The 22,572-nt window shown below is 31.4% G+C and overlaps 3 protein-coding genes across 10 annotated transcripts; 2 read left to right on the top strand and 1 right to left on the bottom strand.

Annotated features, from left to right (window-relative positions):
• Nucleotides 1-1,613: 1,613 nt before the first annotated feature.
• On the bottom strand, nt 1,614-5,767 carry LOC129312413 (putative tRNA pseudouridine synthase). Of its 2 annotated transcripts, none has more exons than XM_054955037.1 (7): nt 5,410-5,762; nt 5,285-5,320; nt 4,782-4,894; nt 4,532-4,680; nt 4,075-4,219; nt 3,095-3,514; nt 1,614-2,240 (listed from the first exon to the last, which is right to left on the bottom strand). In XM_054955037.1, exons 1-7 carry the CDS (start codon nt 5,663-5,665, stop codon nt 1,827-1,829), a joined length of 1,533 nt encoding a protein of 510 aa, XP_054811012.1. In that variant the 5' UTR covers nt 5,666-5,762; the 3' UTR covers nt 1,614-1,826. The 2 variants fall into 2 exon arrangements, with proteins under 2 accessions (XP_054811012.1, XP_054811014.1); XM_054955039.1 differs by having other exon boundaries at nt 2,070-2,218; nt 5,410-5,767.
• Nucleotides 5,768-7,883: 2,116 nt separating this feature from the next.
• LOC129312344 (histone acetyltransferase MCC1) lies at nt 7,884-15,075 on the top strand. Of its 3 annotated transcripts, XM_054954901.1 has the most exons (7): nt 7,976-8,034; nt 8,131-8,186; nt 11,274-11,519; nt 11,614-11,758; nt 12,305-12,404; nt 12,483-12,711; nt 14,624-15,075. In XM_054954901.1, the coding sequence occupies exons 3-7, from the start codon at nt 11,401-11,403 to the stop codon at nt 14,808-14,810; spliced, it is 780 nt and encodes a 259-aa protein (XP_054810876.1). In that variant the 5' UTR covers nt 7,976-8,034; nt 8,131-8,186; nt 11,274-11,400; the 3' UTR covers nt 14,811-15,075. The 3 variants fall into 3 exon arrangements, with proteins under 3 accessions (XP_054810875.1, XP_054810876.1, XP_054810877.1); XM_054954900.1 differs by lacking the exon at nt 8,131-8,186 and having other exon boundaries at nt 7,884-8,034; XM_054954902.1 differs by lacking the exons at nt 7,976-8,034; nt 8,131-8,186 and adding an exon at nt 9,853-9,913.
• A 2,723-nt stretch (nt 15,076-17,798) lies between these two features.
• LOC129313662 (uncharacterized) lies at nt 17,799-21,355 on the top strand. Of its 5 annotated transcripts, XM_054956952.1 has the most exons (6): nt 17,815-18,065; nt 18,533-18,586; nt 19,106-19,209; nt 20,306-20,344; nt 20,844-20,983; nt 21,082-21,355. In XM_054956952.1, exons 1-5 carry the CDS (start codon nt 17,954-17,956, stop codon nt 20,973-20,975), a joined length of 441 nt encoding a protein of 146 aa, XP_054812927.1. In that variant the 5' UTR covers nt 17,815-17,953; the 3' UTR covers nt 20,976-20,983; nt 21,082-21,355. The 5 variants fall into 5 exon arrangements, with proteins under 5 accessions (XP_054812929.1, XP_054812927.1, XP_054812926.1 ...); XM_054956954.1 differs by lacking the exon at nt 21,082-21,355 and having other exon boundaries at nt 17,799-18,065; nt 20,242-20,344; nt 20,844-20,954; XM_054956951.1 differs by having other exon boundaries at nt 17,823-18,065; nt 20,844-21,355.
• Nucleotides 21,356-22,572: the final 1,217 nt, after the last annotated feature.

Here is a 22,572-nt window from a genome sequence, read left to right as displayed (position 1 = left end):
CTCTAGAGAAAGATAGATTAGACTTGATATAAATGACTCTATCAACAATGAAGGTGTGATTGCTGGTGGTACTTTCATTTGAGATGATCAAGGCAATTAAATCAAAGGTTTCTCCAAATATATTGAACATGAATATCACTCCAATACAGCAGCTAAACTTATAGGTATCTTATAAAGGCTTAATATTTGTTAAGCTGGAAAATTTGATAAAGTTAATATCTATTATAACTCTACAAAAGCTTTCACGTTAATACGCAATGAGTTATTTGTAAATTATCTTTTAGTTACAACTATTAACAAAATCAAAAAACTTGTGACGAGAGATTGACCTATCACTTCTGATCAGGTGTTTAAAAAGGCAAATAAATACACAAATTGAATGGCTCATTAAATTTTTATTGATAATTTAAATATTTATATTTTTTTATATCCCGCCACTAAGTTATAAAAATCTTTTGTACACAAACATAACATAAGGTGTTTATTTGCACATTTTACCTGTGGCCTTCTATTAGCAAAAAAAAAAGTGTAGCAAGAAAAAGAAAGTTGTATTATATGAGGAATATGCTGCAGAAAAATTATGCAAATCAGTAAAAGATACAAAATCTAGAAAGAGGATAGTTGTAATTATTTTGTCTTGGTTTTGTGCGGGCGTGTGAGTGATTAGAGCTCTCTCTCTCTCTCTCTCTATATATATATATATATATTCTCATATAATTTAATTCTTTCATTCTTTCATTTTATTCATTATCCTAGACACAATGCAACAACAGAAAAGATTTGGCTCAGAAAAATTAAAATAACTCTAATTTTCCCCCAAATTCTCATATGCTAGTAGTAACCAAGAGGGTTTTTATATTGGAAATGAAAGATTAAGCAATGACAACTGGAAGACTATAGAACACATGTATGCGTGCATAAAAGATCAAACTAACTGTAATAAAACCAAAAAAAAAAACCAAAATGTTTTTGTTTTCTCAATATATTATTTAATGATAATGTATTTAGACTAATAGGAACTTGGATGGATTTGAATCAAATCTTCTATTTAGATACATAAAAATTTATAAAACTAGATTTGAAATTATAAATCTTTTCTAATTTCAAATTTCTTCTCTATCATAATTATTTAAAATTAAGTCACTCCCACCATTTCAGACTGTTCCCGGTTTTCAATATTAGTCTTCGTCACTCTTGCGTCTTGTCTCATTTCTCTTTTTGTCTCTCGCCAATTGAAGAATTAAAGCCAACCTGTCACTCCCAATCTTCCTGTATTCATTTTAAATATCACCTTGTCTCTCTTCTTTTAAAATCTTTTGCACTATCTAACTCTAAAATCTAAATCCATCAATCTAAACACCACCTAAGTGAATTATATTCCAAGAGACTTTCCACTCCATAAAATAATTTAATAGAAGAACGGACAAAAACTCTCTAAGCAAAGCACAGTAGATATAAATACAATTATACATTATGTATAAATGAATAGAACTTGAAACTAGATTGCCACATCTTCTGCATTTTATGTTAGCGGACGATAGTAGCAAATTACATCACCTTATGTTAAGATGAACATCCTTCCGACCTGCATTAAGGCATCAGAGCTCCACCAGTTTGGAAAAAGAAGAAAAATTCTGGATTATCTGCTCGTACTACTTTCATAAACTGCAGTTAACAGTTAGATCATGAACTGGTTTCCACCAAATTCAGATAAATATCAACAAACAGGTGAGTCTACTAGTCAAGATATGACCATATCAGATGCTGCATTATTTTCAATGCTGAACTCTGAATTGGCACATGTATACCTCAATTACATACATTCACTATGAATCTAATGCAGGATTTGATCTCTTTTCCTTCCATGTTTTCCAAGCCTTCCTGACTTCATCCAATTCAGCATTTGGAATGCTTGAGTTCCTATCCAATTTCTCAACCCAATCTGCCCAAGGAGAGCTTGATGAATCTAGGAACATTGAAACTTTAGGCAGCATAACAGATACATAAAAGTCATCAACTGCCTGAAGAATTTGTTCTGATTCAACCATAGACACCATTTCAGGCCTTGTCATGTTTCCAGCACTTGCTCTCATCCTAAATGTGTTTCCCCTTAAAATCAAAACTTCTGCTGGGGCAAGGGGGAGCACAATTCGAGAAAATTTAACCAGTGACAACGCAAGAACGTCTCTTGGGAGTAAGTTCCTCTTTACTGCCACAGCTGTTCCAATCATTTTGCGTATCTGATGAGTTACTGAGTTAGTTTGTATATGATTAATAATAATGTCATAGGTTCAGCATTTAACTCTACAAAGGAATCCATTAAGTTATTTAATTTCGCCTATAAAAGAGAAGCAACCAGTTACCAAATGGCAGTTATAACCTAAAGCAAAGCAACTAGGCACCAATGTGGACAGTGGATCTCAATCAGGTCAAAAGAAGCATGCAAGAGTAGGACTCAACCACTGTCCGCTGCAATGTCGTGAAAAGCATCTTTGCCAAAGTTTTTAAGGGTTCTTTCTCAATGAGGCAGACTCCTAAAACCAAGTGACAAGCGACAATTGCGTTCAATAAGCTACATTGGAATTCAAACATCTTTCAAGTTGGTCCAATTACATATCTTTTCATTTTGGGTCAGTTATTCTGTTATACCAACAACCACTGTCCAAGAAAGACATCATGCAATTGACCACTGAGCATTAGAATACTGTTAACTGTTAGGACGTCATGGTTAATTCTATATACCACATGAAAAGAAAAGCATAAATTGACAGATTGATTCAATAATACAATGGTTGTGTCTGGGATTAATCAATTTTCAATTCACTTTTCTTTCAACATCTCATGTATGATGTGAAAGCAAACCAAGCAGCTGTTTTTTTTTCCCTGAAAGAAATTAGCAACAATTAGAAGATCTTAGCATATCTTATAGGTAAAATTGTAGTCTTGCTTAAATTGGAGAAAACCGCCCCAAGAATTGGATGCCTATAATGGAAAATTTGCCACACATGTTCCACTTAGATATACAAAATCAACATAAACCAACATGAAAATAATTCAACAGTATAAATAGAATCTAGTTGCAATAAATACTTACTTGATGTAACATAAATGACTCCCCCCATATGTTGATCTCAACATAATCATATCCAAGTGAATTTTCCAACTTCCCACAAGAACAATGAAAAACCCTTCTGAAATGGGAAGCATTTAATTTATCAGTCCCATCAGGCTCATATAACCATCTTGCATAAACAGCTGAACGAGAGTTTTTATAATTTAAATTAGAAGCATCAATGTCTAAAGATTCCTGCTTCTGTTCCTCAATGCTTGAAGTGGACGGCCCACAACCTTCAAAATCTTCTCCGTCACTTTCCTCAGTCTCTGATTCAGAAGCTGATATCATACCAGGTGTGTTTGCTCTGTTTGACATTCCAACATTTCCATGTAATTGCTTTGCCTTAATTTTTTTCCTGTACTTTGACCTAACAGTATAATTATGGAAAGGATGTTCTCCCTACAAGAAAGTATCAACAGATGAAAAAATAACTACAGGTGTAGCTATCAAAATGTTACACTTACATCTTCCTTTTTATCAGTTAATAATAGAATGATAGTGATGGCTAGTCAGTCACCAATAACTATGCCTCATACTCACACAACAAGAAGGAAAGAAAGGGTCAGAATATCAGAACTTGCATAGGACAAAATACTTAAATGCAGGTTCCAGCTCAGTGATGGAGGGTCGTTGTCATCTAACATGTATGTCTTCAATGTCTAGTATGTTATCTTCTCCTCCTCATAAATATAATAAAAGAACAGAGAAATTTGAAAATAGAAGAGATTAATAATGAAATAAATAAGTCTTTTACCTAAAAAATGAAATAAACAAGTCTACTGTCATTATGATTATGTTAACTATAAGATTTAATTAAAAAAAAGCTGCTTTTCAGCAATAACTATCTTCTGTTAGAAATCTCACTTGGGTTTCTTCCACTAAATCAACTTCATTAGGTAGATAAGACAGAAGTAAAATTGACATTCACATTATATAATATACATACTAAAATACTATACCTCAAAGGCACTAAGTATAGTGTTGAAATCCGAGATATGATATTGAATTTTATCCTCACTAAGATGACTTTGGATTCCTATAATATCAGAAGGAAGGAGGTAAGAGTACTTTCGCAGATTGCACTCTCTTCTAGGATCAAATCTCCTGAGACAAACCGAAGCCATGTGGTTCGGGAACAGGGTGAGAGAGGGCATTAGTTAACCAGCAAGGAATGCTTCTTTTTACTAAACATGGAGAAAAGGATATTTCTTTGTTTCAAAACAACTCTTGTAGTAATAATCTCCTGTCCAAATGAATACTTGTACTTTTGTATTCTCATGGATGACAGAAAATTCTTAATTTGAGTAAATCTAGGGCCCTTCATATGTTTCTTGCTTAACGTACAAAAGAAAATGGTGATTTTGATGCTTATAACAGATTAGTAGAAGGTATAACACGTGAGACTAATAATCTTACTTTTTTGAAGGCAGTATGCTAAAGACTTTGATACTGTGAGGAAGGTAAGAGTTAATACAATTAGCAAGTAAAATGCCATAAGGGTCTCCTTGCCATGCATTCTTAGGGATTTCCATCTTTAAGGAGATCATTGTTGCCAAAGAGTGGACCTAGCACATCCATCACACCAGACAGTTAGGAAGTCATAATAAAGTGTATATCGGCTACAAACAGAACAGTTATAATCCACAGATGGAAATATTAAGGTTACCCCTTTATCTGTTCTGCTACTTCGGCCCCATGCAACTTTACACAGATCCCCATAATTGCTATCTCGGATGCCACCAGCCTTGAAAATAGCTGTTTCCAGTTCTTTCTCAATAGCTACATGTCAAATTTGCATTGCTTTAGCAAGACGCCATCTGATTTATGCATGCCAGTAGTCAGTTTTTTTTTTTTTTTATTTGACAAAAAGCAAGTAAGCATTTAATGCTTGTACTCATTAAAACTTCTTATATAATCTTTGCTTGGCCAACAAAAATTCTCATATAATCGTTTCAGACGAAACTAGGTATTGCTCAATGCAGCTCCTCACAGAGATATAAATGGAACGATGATGTACTACCATATATATATATATATATATATATTCGTTGAATAAATATATAGGAGTTAAATTTCGAATACATATACTTCATGAACTAGCATAATCACTTCTCTCTCTCACTCTCTTTTTTAACATAACCAAAGGGGAAAGAAGTAGAGGTAGCTTACTGGATAAGCTATGTTCATCTCGTTGCATTTGCAGACCTGAATAAAGCCTTGTGAGGTTCCGCCATTCCGAATATTTCAAAACACACACAACACACACAAAACTCGAAAAATGAGAAAGAGGGAACCTCTATAATCTGTGCCAACGTATCCGACACGCATTACGACCTTTTTCTTCAGAAAAGGATGCCATTTGTTAGGAGAGAGGAGAGGCGAAGGGTTTGGAGGCAATTGGGTAGAGGTTTCAGTTTCAGTGGAAGAACAATAGCATCTGAACGCCTCGGAGGTAGAAGTGGAAACTTCGAGATGAGGTGTGGGTTTGGATTCGGACATGGAGATAGTGGGAATCGCAGAGAATAAGAGACCACCATTGATAATCTTCATGAAGCTACTGAATGAAGCTGAGAGAGCAGAGGAAGCAAAAAATGTAAACGGAGCGCTCGGCTGCTTATTGATGTAATCTTATCAATACGGTCGTTTCTGGGAAAGTTGCGAAAGGTGAAGAATTGCAGACCAACCCACGGTTTTTTTTTTTTTTTCTTTTGGAAGGTAATTTTTTTTTTTTTTTAAATAAGGTGAATCTTGTTAGAAACTAACGAACTGATACCGCCAAAATAAACAATTGACATTAAAGAACCATGAACTTATGAGAGAAGAAGGAACTTGTCAGAAATGTTACACTGGAAAACCAAAGAATCGGGGTGCAAGTAAATAAGCTTACACTCTCCCCGCTTTGGTTCTTTGGACCTTCAGCACATTTTTTATCCCAAAGAAAGACTTACTAGCAAGATTAAAAAGCTCATGTAGTTGGACAATACAATAAGCAATAGATTATTTAAAAAAAAAAGTACAATACTCAATTTTTTTAAAAAAAAAATTGAACTTTGTTCACTATATTATGAAGGACTAACATCTTCTACTTGATTCAATCCTATTGATTTTTTAAAAAATTTAATCAATAACATAATTTAGTTGCAAAATTTTACAGTTCAATTTTAGGTATTTCCTCCATTCAAAAATGTAAGACATTTTTTGAGGAATTGAATATTTAAAAATGTAAGACATTTTAGTATTTTGAAGTGTAATTATTGTCTTTTTTTAAGTGCCCCTATTAATAGTGACTTTATATTTATTATAGAGTATTTAATAAGGGTAAATATGAAAAGATAAGGTTAGTTTAAAAATAGATAACTACTTTATTGGGGGTGAGATTCGATTAAAAATACCCTATATTTTTTAACAAATGGAATATATAGAAAGATTAATTTTAAATAAATCATAAATTGCAGAAGATTTATAAATTATGGAAGCCTTGCTATGAATATCAAAAGTTCAATAATAATTTGCAGCAGATTTTCACAATTGAATTTTTGAGATTTCTAACTAAATTTTCATGATTTGTAATTGAATTTATAAATTTTGCAATTAAACTTCAGCAGTTTAGAAAAAATTATATCAATTTACAGCTTATTTACAATTAATCTTTTTAGATTTGCAATTAGATTTTCCGTATAAATTTATAAATATAACTTTGTGTCATATTCTTTTAAATTTTAATGCAATTCATGTCAGTATTTTAGCAAATCTAATTGCTTACATTGTTCTAATCTTACTTCAACTTTTGTACTTGGACAAAAATTTACTTCAACATTTATTTTTTTCCTTTTATTGGAATTAATAATTTTTTGCTTTAATTCATTTTAAATTTATTTTATTTTTTTCTTGCCAACATTTTTAATTTATCTTCATTCATTAATTTTTTTATTAAACTATAATTTTCTAGCTTAATTTATATTTTATGTTATTTTTAATGTATTTTCACCTAATTACTTTGATGAAGTAATATTTTTATGATGTATTTGACAAGCCAAGTCACACGATTTGTTATTACATAATTTTTAATTAACAATTAAATTCAAATAAAATGGATATATGAAATAAAATTTAAAAATATAAGGATTTAAATAAAATTCATGAGTTTTCGTAAAATTCATAATCTAAATTAAATATAAATAAAAGAGTAACGGATAATAAGTAAAACAATTCATGCCAAATTGAAGATAAATAACATTTTATTGGGAGCTGGAGTGAAGCCTTCTCCACAGCTCCATGGAGGTAGTAGATGATTTAGGCTGTTCAAACTAAATTTAGACGGTTTATATTTAATATTTTAATTTTAATTTTTTTGCAATAAAAAATCATATAAATTATAAAATTTTTTAATAAGTTTATTTGTTAATTTAAATAATTTAAATTTAATATGAATGATTTATATTTAATATCAAAATTTTTATAAATTAATTATTTAAATATATCTTGATTTAAAAGATTTTTATAATTTTTTAATTTTTAATATTAAATATAGATGATTAATATTAAATATAAATTGTCCAAACTCATAATCAGATTTGTTAAAAAAATTTATAATTTTTATATATATATATATATATATTATTTTAAAAAAATTATATTACATTTAGATCATTTAAATTAAATCTAAAGTACCTGAAGCAAGGAAGCCAACTGCGAGTCTATGCTTAGGCTCTATATTGATGACTATTTGGATGCTGATACTAATAATATTTTGATAGGAAAATTCAAAATTAAATCAATAAATTTTAAAAAATATGACTTTAAGAAAACAAACTGTACAGAGGACGAGGAGTAAGCTGGGCTATTGTTCCAGATTCGTTGTCCAGAACCACGATCGAAAGCATTCCTCTCTTCAGGCATCTTCTAGTTTTGCTGTTTAGGTATAATCTTTCTCTGCGATCACGCTATCTTTTTTGTGATCTTTCTTCAATTTACCGATTTATTATATCAGTTGAGAAATCCTACTATGAAATCAGATGCCTTGTAATCCTTGACGAATTTTCGGTGACTATTGCTATTTTTTCATTGTCTGGTCAGTTATTTTTTCTTCCCTCTCTGTTATTCTATAATCTATATACATATATGTGATCTTGCATTTTGCCCTTTTTTTTCCGGGTTAAATTTATGTTGGTGGTTAACGGGTTTCCTCATTTCTTCCCTTCACCGCATAAGTTGTGATTGTTACCAGGTTAACGATTTGATTTGATTAACTGGGGAAGGAAGTATACAAACCAAAAAAAAAAAAAAAATGAGGCTAATTTTCAATAGCGGTAGATCAGAGCTTTCCATATTAATAAAGACTCTTAGAATTAAATGTTTCAATTATTATTTGAATTCCCAAATAATCAAGACTTGTAACAGAAGAATTATGGGTGCCTCAGAGATGATTTAGATGTAAAATACAACTGGAGGATAGAACAATACTCTGTTGATCCTTTTGAAAGCAAACCAAAGAACTTATTACTAACTAATTTTATAGGAAACGCAAATTTCCTAGGCTTTTATGTCCAGATTTGGCAAGAACCCTGACATACCATCCATTCTGTTGATCACCTTAGAAGATGTAGTTTCATGGATGCCGTGGCACTCTTCCTGGGATAGTGATTTTTTGCTGCTTAATTACCAACGCCAAAGCCACCTTCCTTCTAAAAAAGGCAGCTAAAATTCCTACTAAGTATTCTTTCCTTTATCTAAACATGGACTTTGTACCTTCACAATGTTTCTGTTACCCTTTGCAAATAATTGCAACAAAGGTGAAAATAGATAGGTGTATATGACGTCATGACTTACAAGAGCAGATTAAAGTAATACTGATAGAAAAAAAATAAATTATTGGCCATAAGTCCCCTTTTTAAGACTATCTATTTATCAAATTCTTCCTCCAATGAATTTTGCGCACCCATTTAATTGCATGAAAATCTGCGGAATTGTTGAATTTTAGGGAGAATTACATATAGGTCCCAGAACTGGAAACTAATTACTTATAAGTCCTGTCCACTTGTAAATAATAAAGTTTAGCATGTAAATATAGAAGTTTGACTTGTAAATAGGCTGAAGAAATAATTAGTTTTCTTATTGGGACCTGATTGTAATTCTCTCTCTTTTTTTTAAATTCATTACTCATATAGGTAAGAAATTGTTCTAACATATATCCTTCAAATTTTGCACTTGTGTTATTTTCTATTGATAAAAAATCTTTCCTCAAAACAGAAAATTCCAAGTACCTATTTTGAAAAGTTAATTGGCAATTTAGCATTTTCTCAAGAACATGCATAAAATATGAGGCATGAGAAATTATCATAAAGAAGATAACAGATAGTAGCATTTGGAAACTCATGATTACCTTCTTTGTGTTCTATTCACCTTTGTACTATTGGCATCATAAACTACTCAGATAGATAGAAGTAAGGTGATAAGGGTCATTTAAGTTCTTTGTATACCATTCTTGTGATAGTTTTCAGTTCAACGTGTATCTTTAAGTTTTATTGCTTGTTGTGCTAAGAAGTTGTTTTTGTTGTTATTTATATTATCATGTGGTGTGGTTTGCAGTATAAGCAAGTCCTGCAGAAAGCGTATACTTTGTTATTTGGTATTTTTGTTCTTAGTTTCAACTGCATGAATTGTAGGGTTTAGAACTTCAGTTTATACTTATATGACCTAAACAAATTTATTGGTTCCAAAACCTTTTCCTTGTGAAGTTGCCTTTCAATCAATGTGAGGTTCTGATTGGAGCTCAAGACAAACTTGGACCCTTATCAGGTTCCAAAATCTTTTCCTTGTGAAGTTTCCTTTCAATCAATGTGAAGTTCCAAAACCTTTTTCTTGTGAAGACTCCTCAAACGCTTTATTTGATTTTCTAGATATTTTCTTCAAATTATAAATTTAATCTAGTTTGAATATTTACAGTTCAAATATTTTTGCAGTATTATATGAAACATACAAACCATATAGATGTTGAACGTCTTTGTAGTTAAAAAATTAAACTCCAGTTATTTGTTATGTACTGCATCATTAAAAATTAGTGACATATACGTTCTTCTTCAAAGCAAACTGTTGTCCATGGCTTCTATTGGTTTCAACTTTCATGTGTTACTTTGGGAATCTGGGATTTAGTTGAGGTTGCCATATAGCTATATTACAGAGATTGACTTAATTGTTATCATTATAAATACAGATGCTATCTCAATGCTTGGAAACTATTTTTGGTTTCTGTTAAGGGAGAGCACGTCCCTAGTTCATAAGCCAACTGATAGCCTAGGGCCTAGGCTTAGATAGATTTATCTCTGTTCTTTTCACTTTTGATTTTTATCCACTAATTTTATTCGGCGTAGGATTGTTTGTCTAGAATATTTGTGGGTTTATGCTGACAGTCTTTATTTTTGAATGAATTCCTGTTAATTCCTTGAAGTTCTTATGACATTCAGCATCATACATCACTGGTGACCAAAAAAAATCCACATTACTTCATCAACACTCATACAGTTTTTCCCATTGCTCTGATTTCTATAGTTTATGCAGAAGACATAACCTCCCTTTCTAGTCTATTTTCTCCATGTAACCATCATATAGGATACTCAGCCTCTTCCACAGCTCTGTTTTCTGCAGTTGAGAAGAAAATGCTTGCGTGGATAGGTTTGGTTTGTGTTCTTTGACTGAGGAGGATTTAATGTATCTGAATCTGAGGGAGTAAAAATGTTCGTTTCTGAAACTAGAGGGGGCTAAAGTGTGAGATTTAGAATTTGGTGCATTGAGGTTGACTTTCATTAAAACTTAAGGGGATGAAGTGTGATTTATTCTTATTTTATTTTGGGCAATTCCTGGTTTGATATGCAGATGGCTCTAATGAGATGTGAGTTTCCCGTTCTTTGTATTTGATGCTTCCTGTTTTGTGTGGAATAATTATTTGCCTTTGTTTCTTCTACCTTTCTTTATGCTAGTTTCTGTTTTTGAGAAAAGACCTATTGATGGTATATTTGCTTGCTTAATAGAAATAATTAAATCTCTGGTTTGTCTTACTCGTGAAAAAAAATATATCTCAATCATGATATGAGGTTGAGTCAGTATTGCTAATATAGTTTATTATTTATTTAAAATTCTGAAGTTTCTGTTTAATTTGCAGTGGTTACAAGTATTTAATGGCCTTTGTCATTCGGCTATAGTGTTAATGAAAGGAACTGCAGTTGGACAAATTGTGCACTTGTATCAGATATTTGATGGGGATTAACTGAAGTTCCAAATAGTACTCAATGCCAATGGTAAACCCAAAATCAAAAGTGGCTGGTCGTCCAAAAATAGGCTTCAGATCTATACTACCGTCTGACCTTGACACTATAGAGCATTTACATGAAAAACTCTTTCCTATCAGGTGAGATGTATCTCAACATTTATATTTTTGAAATTGTCTTTATAGTGGACTATGGGAATTGTGCTAACTTAAAAAAGGATATTTCAAATTTTAGGTATGAGTCGTTATTTTTTCAAGATGTAGTCAATGGGCATGACATTGTGTCATGGGGAGCTGTGGACCATAGTCGGCCTGAGGGCCAAAGTGATGAACTCATTGGATTTGTAACAGCACGGATTGTTCTTGGAAAAGAAATTGAGGTTGGTCCTATTATGTACAATTGTATGCCTTTTTCCTTATTGCTTGAAGCTTTTTCAGAAGAAGTTAAATTGTGAATCATTGGTAGCGCTCCAGCTGGATAGAAAAACTGAGATTTTAGGTCTTCTATTACTCCCTGGAAAGGCAAATTTCAGTTGGAATGTGACTTTGCCTACTCATTGCTTGCATGCATTTAGCTGGTGACAATATATGTTGTCTCAGAAATTGTTGCTGGAAATCTTATTCAAGGTGCATTCAACCTATCATTTTATCAAAGATAAGAAACCTAACTATAAGCCATGGCTATGCACGGAGAGAAGGTTGGGGGAAAAAATCATATTCCCTTAACTTCCTAAACCTAACTACGCTTAGTGTAATGTTTTATGAATCTTGTCCTTTTAAAAGATTTGATTATGTTTCACTTCACTATCAAAATTTTATTATACATTATGGCGTACGCCCTCCTTAGAGTACAACGACTGTTTGAAGGCTCAACATTTTGCTGATTATTAATTGAAGTTCCTTACTTACGAATATTATTTATGCAGACAGGGGATATTCCTGGATGTGACTCATCCAAATCAGATCAAACTTTAATTTATATTCTGACTCTGGGAGTAGTGGAAGCATATAGAAATCTCGGAATAGGTATGAGATTCTCTCGCTTTAATTTAGTGTGAGTTCTTGGTGGCATAGTATGAGGTCCAACTTCTGCTTGATCTGCAGCTTCTTCACTGATTCGAGAGGTCATAAAATATGCTTCAAGTATTCCAACCTGCCTTGCTGTTTACTTGCATGTTATTTCTTACAATAACCCCGCAATCTTTCTATACAAGAAGATGTCTTTCAAGTATGTAAGAACACTGCGGGGATTTTATTTGATCAATGGACAACATTATGATTCTTACCTATTCGTGTACTATGTGAATGGGCGCTGTTCGCCTTGCTCACCATTGTAAGTACACCATACCCTCGATGCCTTGATTTGTTTAAACTGACCTTATAGTTTTTAAATGAACCCTTTGTTATAGATAATGTAAACGTTGTTGCCTTTTTTCTTTTTTTCTTTCTTTTTTTGGTGTGTGTGATTGAGACATAATGAGTTTCTGGAGTTAGAACCATTGTTAGAAGGAAGAAGAAGATAGAGGAGAAAAGACTAATTCATTTCATAAAAATCGGCTAGAGGGACAAGACAGGATATATATTCTACCCTAGACACGTGCCATAAGAAATGAGGGTCCTAGACTGTCAATACTATCTTAAGATTCAGCAATAATTAGAAAACACAGCAACATAATGCATAAAGACGATAAGGCCCTCTATAAAAGCAGTAACATATAACAACCATTGTGGTGCAAACCCATAAGTTGGATGAGTAGGGGTCTTGTGTATGCTTTATTTAATTATAAATGTTTATACTTGAATGTTTTCCTAACTCATTTTATATTCACATACCAAATTGTTTAGCATGGGCTAGTACTGTGGGATTCATTTCAAAAGGAAAGTCATTCCAAAAGTCTTGTCATTTATCTCCCTTAGGAGTATGTGATGTAGGACATGGGAAAAGAGGGGGAGGGAGAATATGAGAAGAATGCAGGAAGAAATAAAGAAATTGGGAGTGTGTGACAGCAAAATATTCTCAATATTATTCAATAGGCAAAGTGATCTGACATCAAAATAACCCTGGGATTATTTATAAAGCCTTAAGTACAATAATCAAATTGATAATAATTTACACTAAAACTAATTTAAACCTAAACGATAGATAAGGCAATGCCTAATAAGTTAAAGAAAACCTAACTTTTAAGATGAAGATAATTACAACTACAATAACAAATCTTATCCTACTAAGTGAGATCAGTTACATGGATTGCATGATACCTTAAAATGAAGATTATTACTAATCATAAAATTACTAAAACGTAAAAATAAATTCAAAACAAGTTTCCCATCACCATCTTATTAAGATTTGTATTTAAGCACTTATAGTTGTAAGGAGAAGATCACCCTTTTAACAAAAATAAATAGATAAATTAAACGAGCATATTACCCCAATCAGATTCGCATCATTAGCTTTGATAAGTGATTTGCATGAGGGTAATATTATTATTGAATATTATTTGAATAGTTAAGTTTTCTTTTAAGCAAATATAATGACCTAAGTAGGTAGATACTTTATTTTTAAATCTGTTGAATGCTATCTGCGAAGGCCAAAAGACGATAATTTTGTCTTCAATCTTGAGGGCTTGCTTGGGACTCAAATGCTGTGTTTAGAAAGTAAAAAAGGATGAAAAATGTCAATAGTGTCTCTAGACCAGAAAAAGTTAATAAAAAGGGATTATCAGTGTTGAGTAATATTAACTTGGGTATAATAGACATTGTACATCTCCTGTTTCATGCAACGAAAAGGCAAATGTATCAAGGGGGAAACCGTCCTAAGTCACAGATCCTTGACTGACTTTTAAAGTTAGAATTTTATATAATGATTTAGTATATTTTGTGCCTTGTAACAACTGCTTACTCCCCAGTTTTTATTAGAAGTCACTTTCAACTACTTCAATGGAATCTAGAAATGATAGTTAACTCATGAAATATTTCTTGAAATAAAAAAATTTCCCAACTTTACCCTTAATTAAAAATAAGGAGAGAGATATACAGTATACAATGACCCATAAAATTAAATTTACAATGAGGTATTGAAAAATAGTAATGAACAACTCTCCATGTGCTTTATGTTAAGGATCAAAAAATCCTTTCACAAGGTGTCCTATAATAAGGATCAGAGGGAGTAGCTTGGGAACTGTTTAGGATTTTATGTTAGTACTCAAGCCGTTTATAGAATTGAAATATCAAATTTCACTTTTCAGGGTGTTCCTCACTGGAATAGTAAGCTGCATGAGAAGTGGCTTCAAGTCTATTACTTCAAGGCTGTGCAGGAATGAAGAGAGGAAGATTTCAAGGTGGGTAAAATGTAAAGAAAATCATTCTCTTGTATCATCAACGCATAACAAGAAAAGCATGGCAATTGAGTGTACTAGGTATGAATGTGTCTGATTTTTTCTTCCTTTATTGTTGGTCTGTTTGCTATTCCCTGTATAATAATACACCCTTGCTTTACTTCCCTCTAGAAAATGTCATATTGAAGCGTAGAATAGCATCTACTTATTGAACGACCATGTCCTGGTAATAATGTTCCACATGTTCTGTTAGAAGGTGTCCGATTGTCTGTTAAGTTCTGCAAACAATTATACTTGTGATCCTGTGAATCGTCCTTAATTGTTGATTAGTGATCAAGAACTTCCAATTATTTTAGCTGTAACTGAAATTGTTTTATTACACACAGGACTGTTACCTAGTTCAATTTGTGAAGTTCATATGTCAATTTGATGATCAATTTAAGATATTAAGATTTGCTTCTTTAGCATAAAATTTTTGTTGTTAGCCTTTTCAGACAATCAAGTACAGTATGTGTGTGGGCGTCTCTCTCTGTGGGCGTCTTTGTTTTCTTTCTTTCTTTCTTTTTCTTTTCTTCTTCTTGTTTTTTTTTTTTTTTTTGGCTTCCCTCCTTGCTTGAACACAAGTCGGTGGCCAAAAGAAAATCCGGGGAAGATAAAATGGAAGCCAAGAAGCAACCCGGCTCTGGAACAGTGGGGTTCCATTAACAAGGAGCCAAAAAAAAAAAAAGGCAATAAATATTGCTCCGGCCATTAATATAAAATGTTGTTTGATTTTTTTTTTTGCCCTAAATATAAGACAAAGTTGAAATAATTAAGGCTTGTTATCTATTTTTATTCCTTGTATATGTGTTGTTATTTAAATTTCTAAATAATAATTTATTAGTTATTAATTACAAAGAAATTGAAATTTTTTTTTAATAAACTAAGTGCGAAATTTTTTACGCACCAGGGAAGTACCTTTTATCTTTTGAAATTGTGTTCATACCCGTCTTTTACTTTCATTCCATAAAAAATGTCACAAACATTTTTCACATAGGCCAAAGAAATTACTAAATAATTTAAGATTTTGTAAAATTGATCTAATAGTTCCCTAAAACGCCCCTTGTGTTAAATGAATACTTCCCTGGGATCTATTTGCAATTCAATTCTAATTATTTTACCATAACCAAAAAGAAGTGATTAATTATTTAAAAAAGAAAGTTTCTTAATTTACTTTTATTAAATACATAAGGAAAAATTAATTATTTAATCCTTGTAGTTTTGATTTAGGTGTAATTTAGTACTTGAATTTTAATTCATTATAACTCAATTCTTAAAGTTTTGACTTGGTTATAAATTAGTTTTTAAAATTTACCTTTTATAATTTAATTCTTGAAATTTTAACTTTTTAAATATGATATTTTTTAAAAAATAAAATTATAATGATTAAAAGTATTTTAAATTTTTAATATAAATAATATTTATAAAGATTAAAAGGGTTTAATAATTTAAAATATTAATAATAAATTTTAAAAAAATTTAATCTTTATAATTTTATTTTTTAAAATATAGGGATTAATATTTAAAAGATTAAAACTTTAAGGATTAAATTGTAAGAGGTAAAGTTTAAGATTGATTTATAACTAAGTCAAAATTTGAAGGATTAAATTATAATGAATTAAAGTTCAGACACTAAGTTATAACTACGTTAAAACTAAAAGAATCAAAAAATTAATTTTTCTAGTACATAATCTTTAAAAGTACTCTCTCTTGTGTAATTATTTTTTTATTTATTTATGGAAAATAGTTAAAAAGTAAAATTGAAAGAAATTAATTAATGATCTATTTTTTATGTAAAATAAATTATAAAAAGAATTATAAATTTCTTTTAGAACATGAATAAATTATAAAAAGAATCACAAATTTTTTCTGAAATATGAATTATATATAGAGTATAAATTTAATTGAGCCCACCCTCTGCCTCTGGTATGGTATAGTTCAAAAAATAAGTTATCCCATTCATGATTTACAAATCATTAATCGTAACATGTTTCACGTGCCTTTTAATGTGAGTTCATTATTAACTTGTTCTTCAATTTTATTTTCTCCTTTCAATACACCTTTTTTCTTTTCATCTTTCCCCCTTTTTCCACTAATTTATTTCATTTAAAATGTTTCAATGAAAAAATATAAATGATATCACACTTCAAAAATTTGTAATAATGTTTACGTCGGTTAACTTTCAAGAATATGATTTTTTTTTTTTCACATAGAGTACTTCTACTTTGAGTTGAATTTCATGACCATGTGTCGATATTGTAATGGGTAGTAAAATCTGGATCATTTTCACAAAATATTGATACTTTGAGTAAAACTTCATGAATTTTGCAAGTAATAAAACCGGTAATACAGACCAAGTTTAATGAGCTAGTATGATTGTATGAATAAGTTTGAAAAAAAAAAGAAGAAGAAGCTTAGAATCAAGTTTATGAGTTTAAATTTTTTTTTATTTTTAACTTATTCAAGTTGCTTGAATAAATTTTAAAAAATTTGGCCAAATTTAAAATAAGACGTGCTTAATCTGAATTTTTGAATTTTTTTTATTAATAAAATGAAATTATCATCCACTTCAACCTTCTTAATTTGTACACTTCATAATTTTAAATGAAGTTTCAAAGTTTTAATAACTATTTGTTTTGAATCATTTTTTAAATTAGGGATAATAACAATAAAATCCTAAAACAGAAATTAAAGATAGTTAAATTTTCAACAATTTTTTTTAAAAAATGAGTCGTAAATATTGAGTCAGAGAATTGTAATTAAGAATCAAGTTGAGTTACAATTGAGAATTATGTTTAGAATTTGAATATTTTATTTGTAACTAAAATTCCTAAATTTATAATTATTTAAATTAATTTTTATAATTTATTTCTCAGAAAATTTCATTAAACTTTAATTGCCATCAATTCTTTTTCTAAGGCCTGAACTGTCATTCTCCCTTGAAAATTAAAAAAAATAAAATAAATAAAAAAATTAAATTAAACGAAACAAAATTGGGGAAAAAATTTGAAGAAGATTAGAACGCAAAGCTCGGACCACTGTCAAAGTCTCAATTCAATGCAGTGCAATTTTGCTATAAAATGAGTAATGTACCGTCTCTGCTCATTCAATTACGGCCTCATCTCCTTCTCTTTGACTCTCCTTCTTCGGTTCTTCCTTCATTCTTCTTTCTTTTGCAAGTTCTGAACAAACCACCATAAGATGCTACCGGAGCAGTGGGTGCCTCCGTGCGGAAACCGATGTACCCACAAATATGCAGCCCTCACCAAACTTCCATGTAATCATCATCCTCTTCCCATTCTATCTATATCTCGTATGTTCTACTGGGTCTCTATAATTTTTTTTACACCTTTCTGTGTTTTCTTGTTCTCAAGATGTTTAATCTTGATAATGTATGCTTATAAGCATCATTTTCTCGATTTGTGGAACTGTGTTAGCACATTTCATTGACTCGTAATATGCTTGGTTGCTGGTTTCATGATTTGAGCACGTGACATGGGCTAGAATTTCTTTCTTTGTTTATAAATATTCTGGGTATGTGCAATGGATTCAGTCTACCATGCGAATTTTTTGTGTGGTTAATTGAGAGAGGCTGTTATGAAACCAGTGTCTGCTTTCAGTATATTCTTATTCTTCTTGGTGAATAAGGGGATATTCTTGTTTGTCCGACCTTGTGTGGAATCTTGTTAGATAGTTGGTTTTAACTCCAGAAAATAGGAAAGAATGGGAATTTAGTTTGTTGAAGAACCCAAATGACGTTGCCTTGTGATAATATTTTAGGGAGAGTATTCTGCAAGAAGGGATGCAACTCGGATGAAGAGACATGGGAAGAATGTAAGGCTACTTTCCTGCTTCATCACTTCTTGTCTTCAATGATATGCAGATGAATTCTTTTATATTTTATTTAATCAAACTATATAGGCTTTAAGGTGTATTGAAATTGAGGAGAATGGAGAAGAGAAGAAAAGTTTTAATTTAGGCATTTTCTTTGAATTAGATCCAAATCTGGCATTCTTTTCCTTAGAATATGTTTAGATTTAGGTTCATGAAAGGGAAGGGAAGAAAAGAACTACATATTTAAATACAAATCAATGAAAATTTCCTAATTAAATCTCTGTGCCCCTCTTTTCCATTTTCTTAATCCAAACATACCCTATTTAGTTTTCAGTTTCTTGTATCTCTGCTTTTGTACTGGTATAAGGACTACAGTGCATAAGGCCATCGTTAGCACATTTTGTATTTTGTCTAACCATGCCCTAAAATACTGACTCCGCGTTTCTTAACTCAAATAAATAAAGTTCATGACGATAGGAATTGCAAATGTGATGTACAAATCGAGTATTGGTGAAACAGGTTTGGAGGACTGCAATCACATTTGCTACAAGGACCCCGTAATAAAAGACCAGCAGTGGAGTGCATATATTGACCGTTCTCCTGGATCAGCCTCTTGTTCAGAGGTATTTTATGTTCTCATCCAGTTAACTATTACTTGCTGTACTTCCGGGTAAATTATTGCGGCATAAATTAATGATGTTTTAGTTTTGCTCTAGCAGAGCATTTTTCTAAAACGGTTTCTCTTTCACTTTTGCTCATTTTTAAATGTTTGATTCTTCTACCTTGAAGGGAAGGTTGTCTATATGTTAGTTTGTTATTATGTAAAAATAAATAAAATAAAATATTTGGCTTTTGTTGTTTTAGCTTTTACATGTTTTGGCAATTTCATGGATTTCATATAAACCATTGCTGAGGATACTGCATACCGTAATCATGTTCTAATTACCATTTTATCAGACTTCAGTTAAATATTTTTCATGGTGCCCATAGACCTATTAATGGTTTCCTACTGGCTGGTCATTGACGTAATAGTACCACTTTAGATTACATCTTAATTGAAGTTGGAACCTTTTATATTTAAAGTAGCTGCAAATAGGCCTTAGTGGATTTTTTGCTCTTTTTGGCCAACATGTTTTTGGGTTAGTTAGAGAAGCTGGTTGTGAACTATTTTATATAGCACAAAGTGGCAATGGAATAACTGTGTTCTAAAGTATCTTATAATGACATTATTTAGTCCGTCTAGGAGGTTATATGTGCACTATCAGGCCAGGGTTTAGGTCCTGTTTTGGTGTAGGAGCAATTAACTAAGATTAGATTAGTAGCTAGCTCTTGGTCATAGCTTTTTTTCACCATTCCTTGTCTTAATTAAGGGAAGGTCAATCTGATTTGAGATTAAATGTGGAAAAAGATTTTGACATAATTACCACATGAGCAGTTTTACTTTAAAGGTGAAAGCACGTCAACTTTCTGAAGTGAACTGGAAAATTGAGTCATGGATTCATTCGAGACTGATTATTCATTTGGAGGGCCATGATTTCTTTGTTACCTTTTGCTCGCTTAAGCTAAGCACGACTTCTTCCATTTTTATGTATTTCACATTGTTATGCTAAGATTTTATGAGAAGAAAACACACTCGTTTAGCATGTTTTAAGCAGGATGTTAATGTATTGCGCGGTGCTCTGCTCAAAACAATGGTTTATCCATTCCCTTCATGTGCAGGAATGCTTCCATGCCTGTGCATCTGGCTGTGGTTTCAAGGTTAGTTTGATCTTAATGACCTTCCGTTAGTTAAGTCCTCTTTGCTGAGATGCATAACAGTTTCCTTTTAATCCCAAGGTAAAAATAAAAGTCCGTGGCTTATATGGTAAGATGGACTCTTACCCTTCATTTGGATGGAGAGAGAAATAGAGAGAAAGGAAAACTAGGAGGGAAATCTCCTAAAAACAGTTTAAAAAAAAAACTACTTTTGGAAATTCCTTCTCCTAGATCTTTCTTGTCCATATTTTTTTCCAACTTTTTCCTCCATCCAAACCAAGCCTTACTCTTAGGCTTGAGAATTTTGCCAACAAGCACCAGAGAGGACAATGCTCCTGGGCACTATATCTTATCATACTTGTGTCACATATAACTTTCATTTTTCTAACATAGTTAATCTGTTAAATTAATTGCAAATGCACTTCTTTCCTTTTCACTGTAAAGAATCTGCATGTCTTCGACATTTTGATTTTACTTGTAATGATATCTTTGCATTTTACAGTTTAACATTAAAGAGGAAGAAGTTGAAAAAGCTTGTCCTAATAGGCCATCAAATCCTCCTGCTCAAAAGCCAGGGCAACAACATGAACAACCTACCAACCAGTCAGCTGCAAAGCCTGGCTCTTCTGCTTAGTGCTAGAGGTTGGTTAATATACACCAAAATCAAACCCTATAACAATTTTTTGGCTATATTTTGCAGGAACTAGCCTTACATCATACTTTTGATCGGCATGGTTTAGGACTTGTCAACATGCGATGTCTTTCTTCCTTGTGGATCTAGAAGTTTCTTGTTGCCTATAAAAGCTTGTAGTCTAGCTTTTTTTTTTTTTTCTCTCTCTCTCTCTTGAATTAGTATACAGCAACTTCAAGTACGATAATGGTCAGGAGTTGAAGAGATAGAATCTTGCAGTCTTACACACACTTTTTCGCCCTTATCAAATTGACTTGGGAATTTTGTATATTGTTTTCATCTGAACGGATGGGATTTTAAGCAAGATTGGTTGTTTTGGTTCAGTTAATTTTGTTCAATTGGTTAGTTCTATGACTACTAGAATTTGATACTTTAGTGAGACTTTGACACTTACAAGTTTTATTTCATTAAATGAGGTAAACTATATGAATTTTACGATACTACTGTATTCCATCAACAACAATTAGAACGTTTCATTCAACAATGAAATTTTGAGACTTGATCTATCAGAATTAATTCTTCTCTTTAAGCAACAAGTAAAATTATCATGTCTTATATTATTTTGTTAGAGTATAATAAAAGTTTTTTTTATTGCTCTTAGATATACTTATATATCCTATTTGAAACATGGTCAAGCATTAAATTTAGGCATTGTTTTTTAGTGGGAATTTGAACATTGATTTGCCACATTTTTTTGATTTTTTTTTTTTTACTAAACTCAATCCTTATGCATTAAAGTTTTTATTTACTTGTGTATTTATTTATTTGCTAATGACAACTAGTTTGATAATGCTGCTTTCTTTGATATTTTTTTTTTAGCATCTTCCTTTCTGTTTTGATAACATTGACAATTCTTTGATAAGGATCCTATTACCCGAGTTCAAGAAAAGAAGCCTTAATTCTTCTCTACTTCCGCTTGAAAATTGAAAATTACTGAGAACCACCGGTTGGCCCTTCTAGTAAATGTAAACTGTAAGAACAAGAATAATTAATGCTCAGTTGGCCCATGTGGGCTGCGTCCTTCCATTTCAAGCATACAACTTCTTTCTTAAAATCCCATGTTGATTGCTATTATCAATTTGTTTAGTTGATAAAGATGTAATCCTCTTATTCCTACTTATAGAGCAGAGAGATATAATTAATTTTAATTTCATTTATAAGACAGTTTACTATTTTCTATGTACATCTTTTTTTTTTGTCCTTGTTAGATATTAAAAAAATTATTAAAAATAATTCTTTTTTATCTTTATTAGAGAGCAGAGATTAAAACTTATTAAATTTTAAAAGAGTTAATAAAATTTAAATTTTCTTTAATTCCAATTAAATATTCTAAAAATAATTAATAAATAAAATTAGAAGAGTTAGCCGCAGTTTCACATTGAGGTGGGTTCAAATTTTGCTCTTAAATCTTTTTAGTAGAAAAGCACAGATAACGAATGTGCACAGATGGCGACATTCAAAGCAAAGAGCACAGTCTAGGAGAAATGTACAGCTTCCAAAAAATAGTGTTCATGAAGTGGTTTTGTTTTTATTTATTCCT

The sequence above is a fragment of the Prosopis cineraria genome, unplaced genomic scaffold (genome assembly GCF_029017545.1).
Source record: "Prosopis cineraria cultivar Desert tree isolate PC_DT_omini unplaced genomic scaffold, ASM2901754v1 PC6, whole genome shotgun sequence".
Lineage (NCBI taxonomy): Eukaryota > Viridiplantae > Streptophyta > Magnoliopsida > Fabales > Fabaceae > Prosopis > Prosopis cineraria.
This window is presented reverse-complemented; position numbering and strand designations above follow the sequence as displayed.

Coding starts and splice junctions, on each gene's coding strand:
- LOC129312413 (XM_054955037.1), bottom strand. CDS start 5,665: ATGAAGATTATCAATGGTGGTCTCTTATTCTCTGCGATTCCCACTATC. Junction 4,895..5,284: donor AGATGAACATAGCTTATCCA/GTAAGCTACCTC, acceptor TTTGACATGTAG/CTATTGAGAAAGAACTGGAA. Junction 3,515..4,074: donor CTATACTTAGTGCCTTTGAG/GTATAGTATTTT, acceptor ACTTTCTTGTAG/GGAGAACATCCTTTCCATAA.
- LOC129312344 (XM_054954900.1), top strand. CDS start 11,401: ATGCCAATGGTAAACCCAAAATCAAAAGTGGCTGGTCGTCCAAAAATA. Junction 11,520..11,613: donor GAAAAACTCTTTCCTATCAG/GTGAGATGTATC, acceptor TTCAAATTTTAG/GTATGAGTCGTTATTTTTTC. Junction 12,712..14,623: donor TGTTCGCCTTGCTCACCATT/GTAAGTACACCA, acceptor TTCACTTTTCAG/GGTGTTCCTCACTGGAATAG.
- LOC129313662 (XM_054956952.1), top strand. CDS start 17,954: ATGCTACCGGAGCAGTGGGTGCCTCCGTGCGGAAACCGATGTACCCAC. Junction 18,587..19,105: donor TGAAGAGACATGGGAAGAAT/GTAAGGCTACTT, acceptor TTGGTGAAACAG/GTTTGGAGGACTGCAATCAC. Junction 20,345..20,843: donor CATCTGGCTGTGGTTTCAAG/GTTAGTTTGATC, acceptor TGCATTTTACAG/TTTAACATTAAAGAGGAAGA.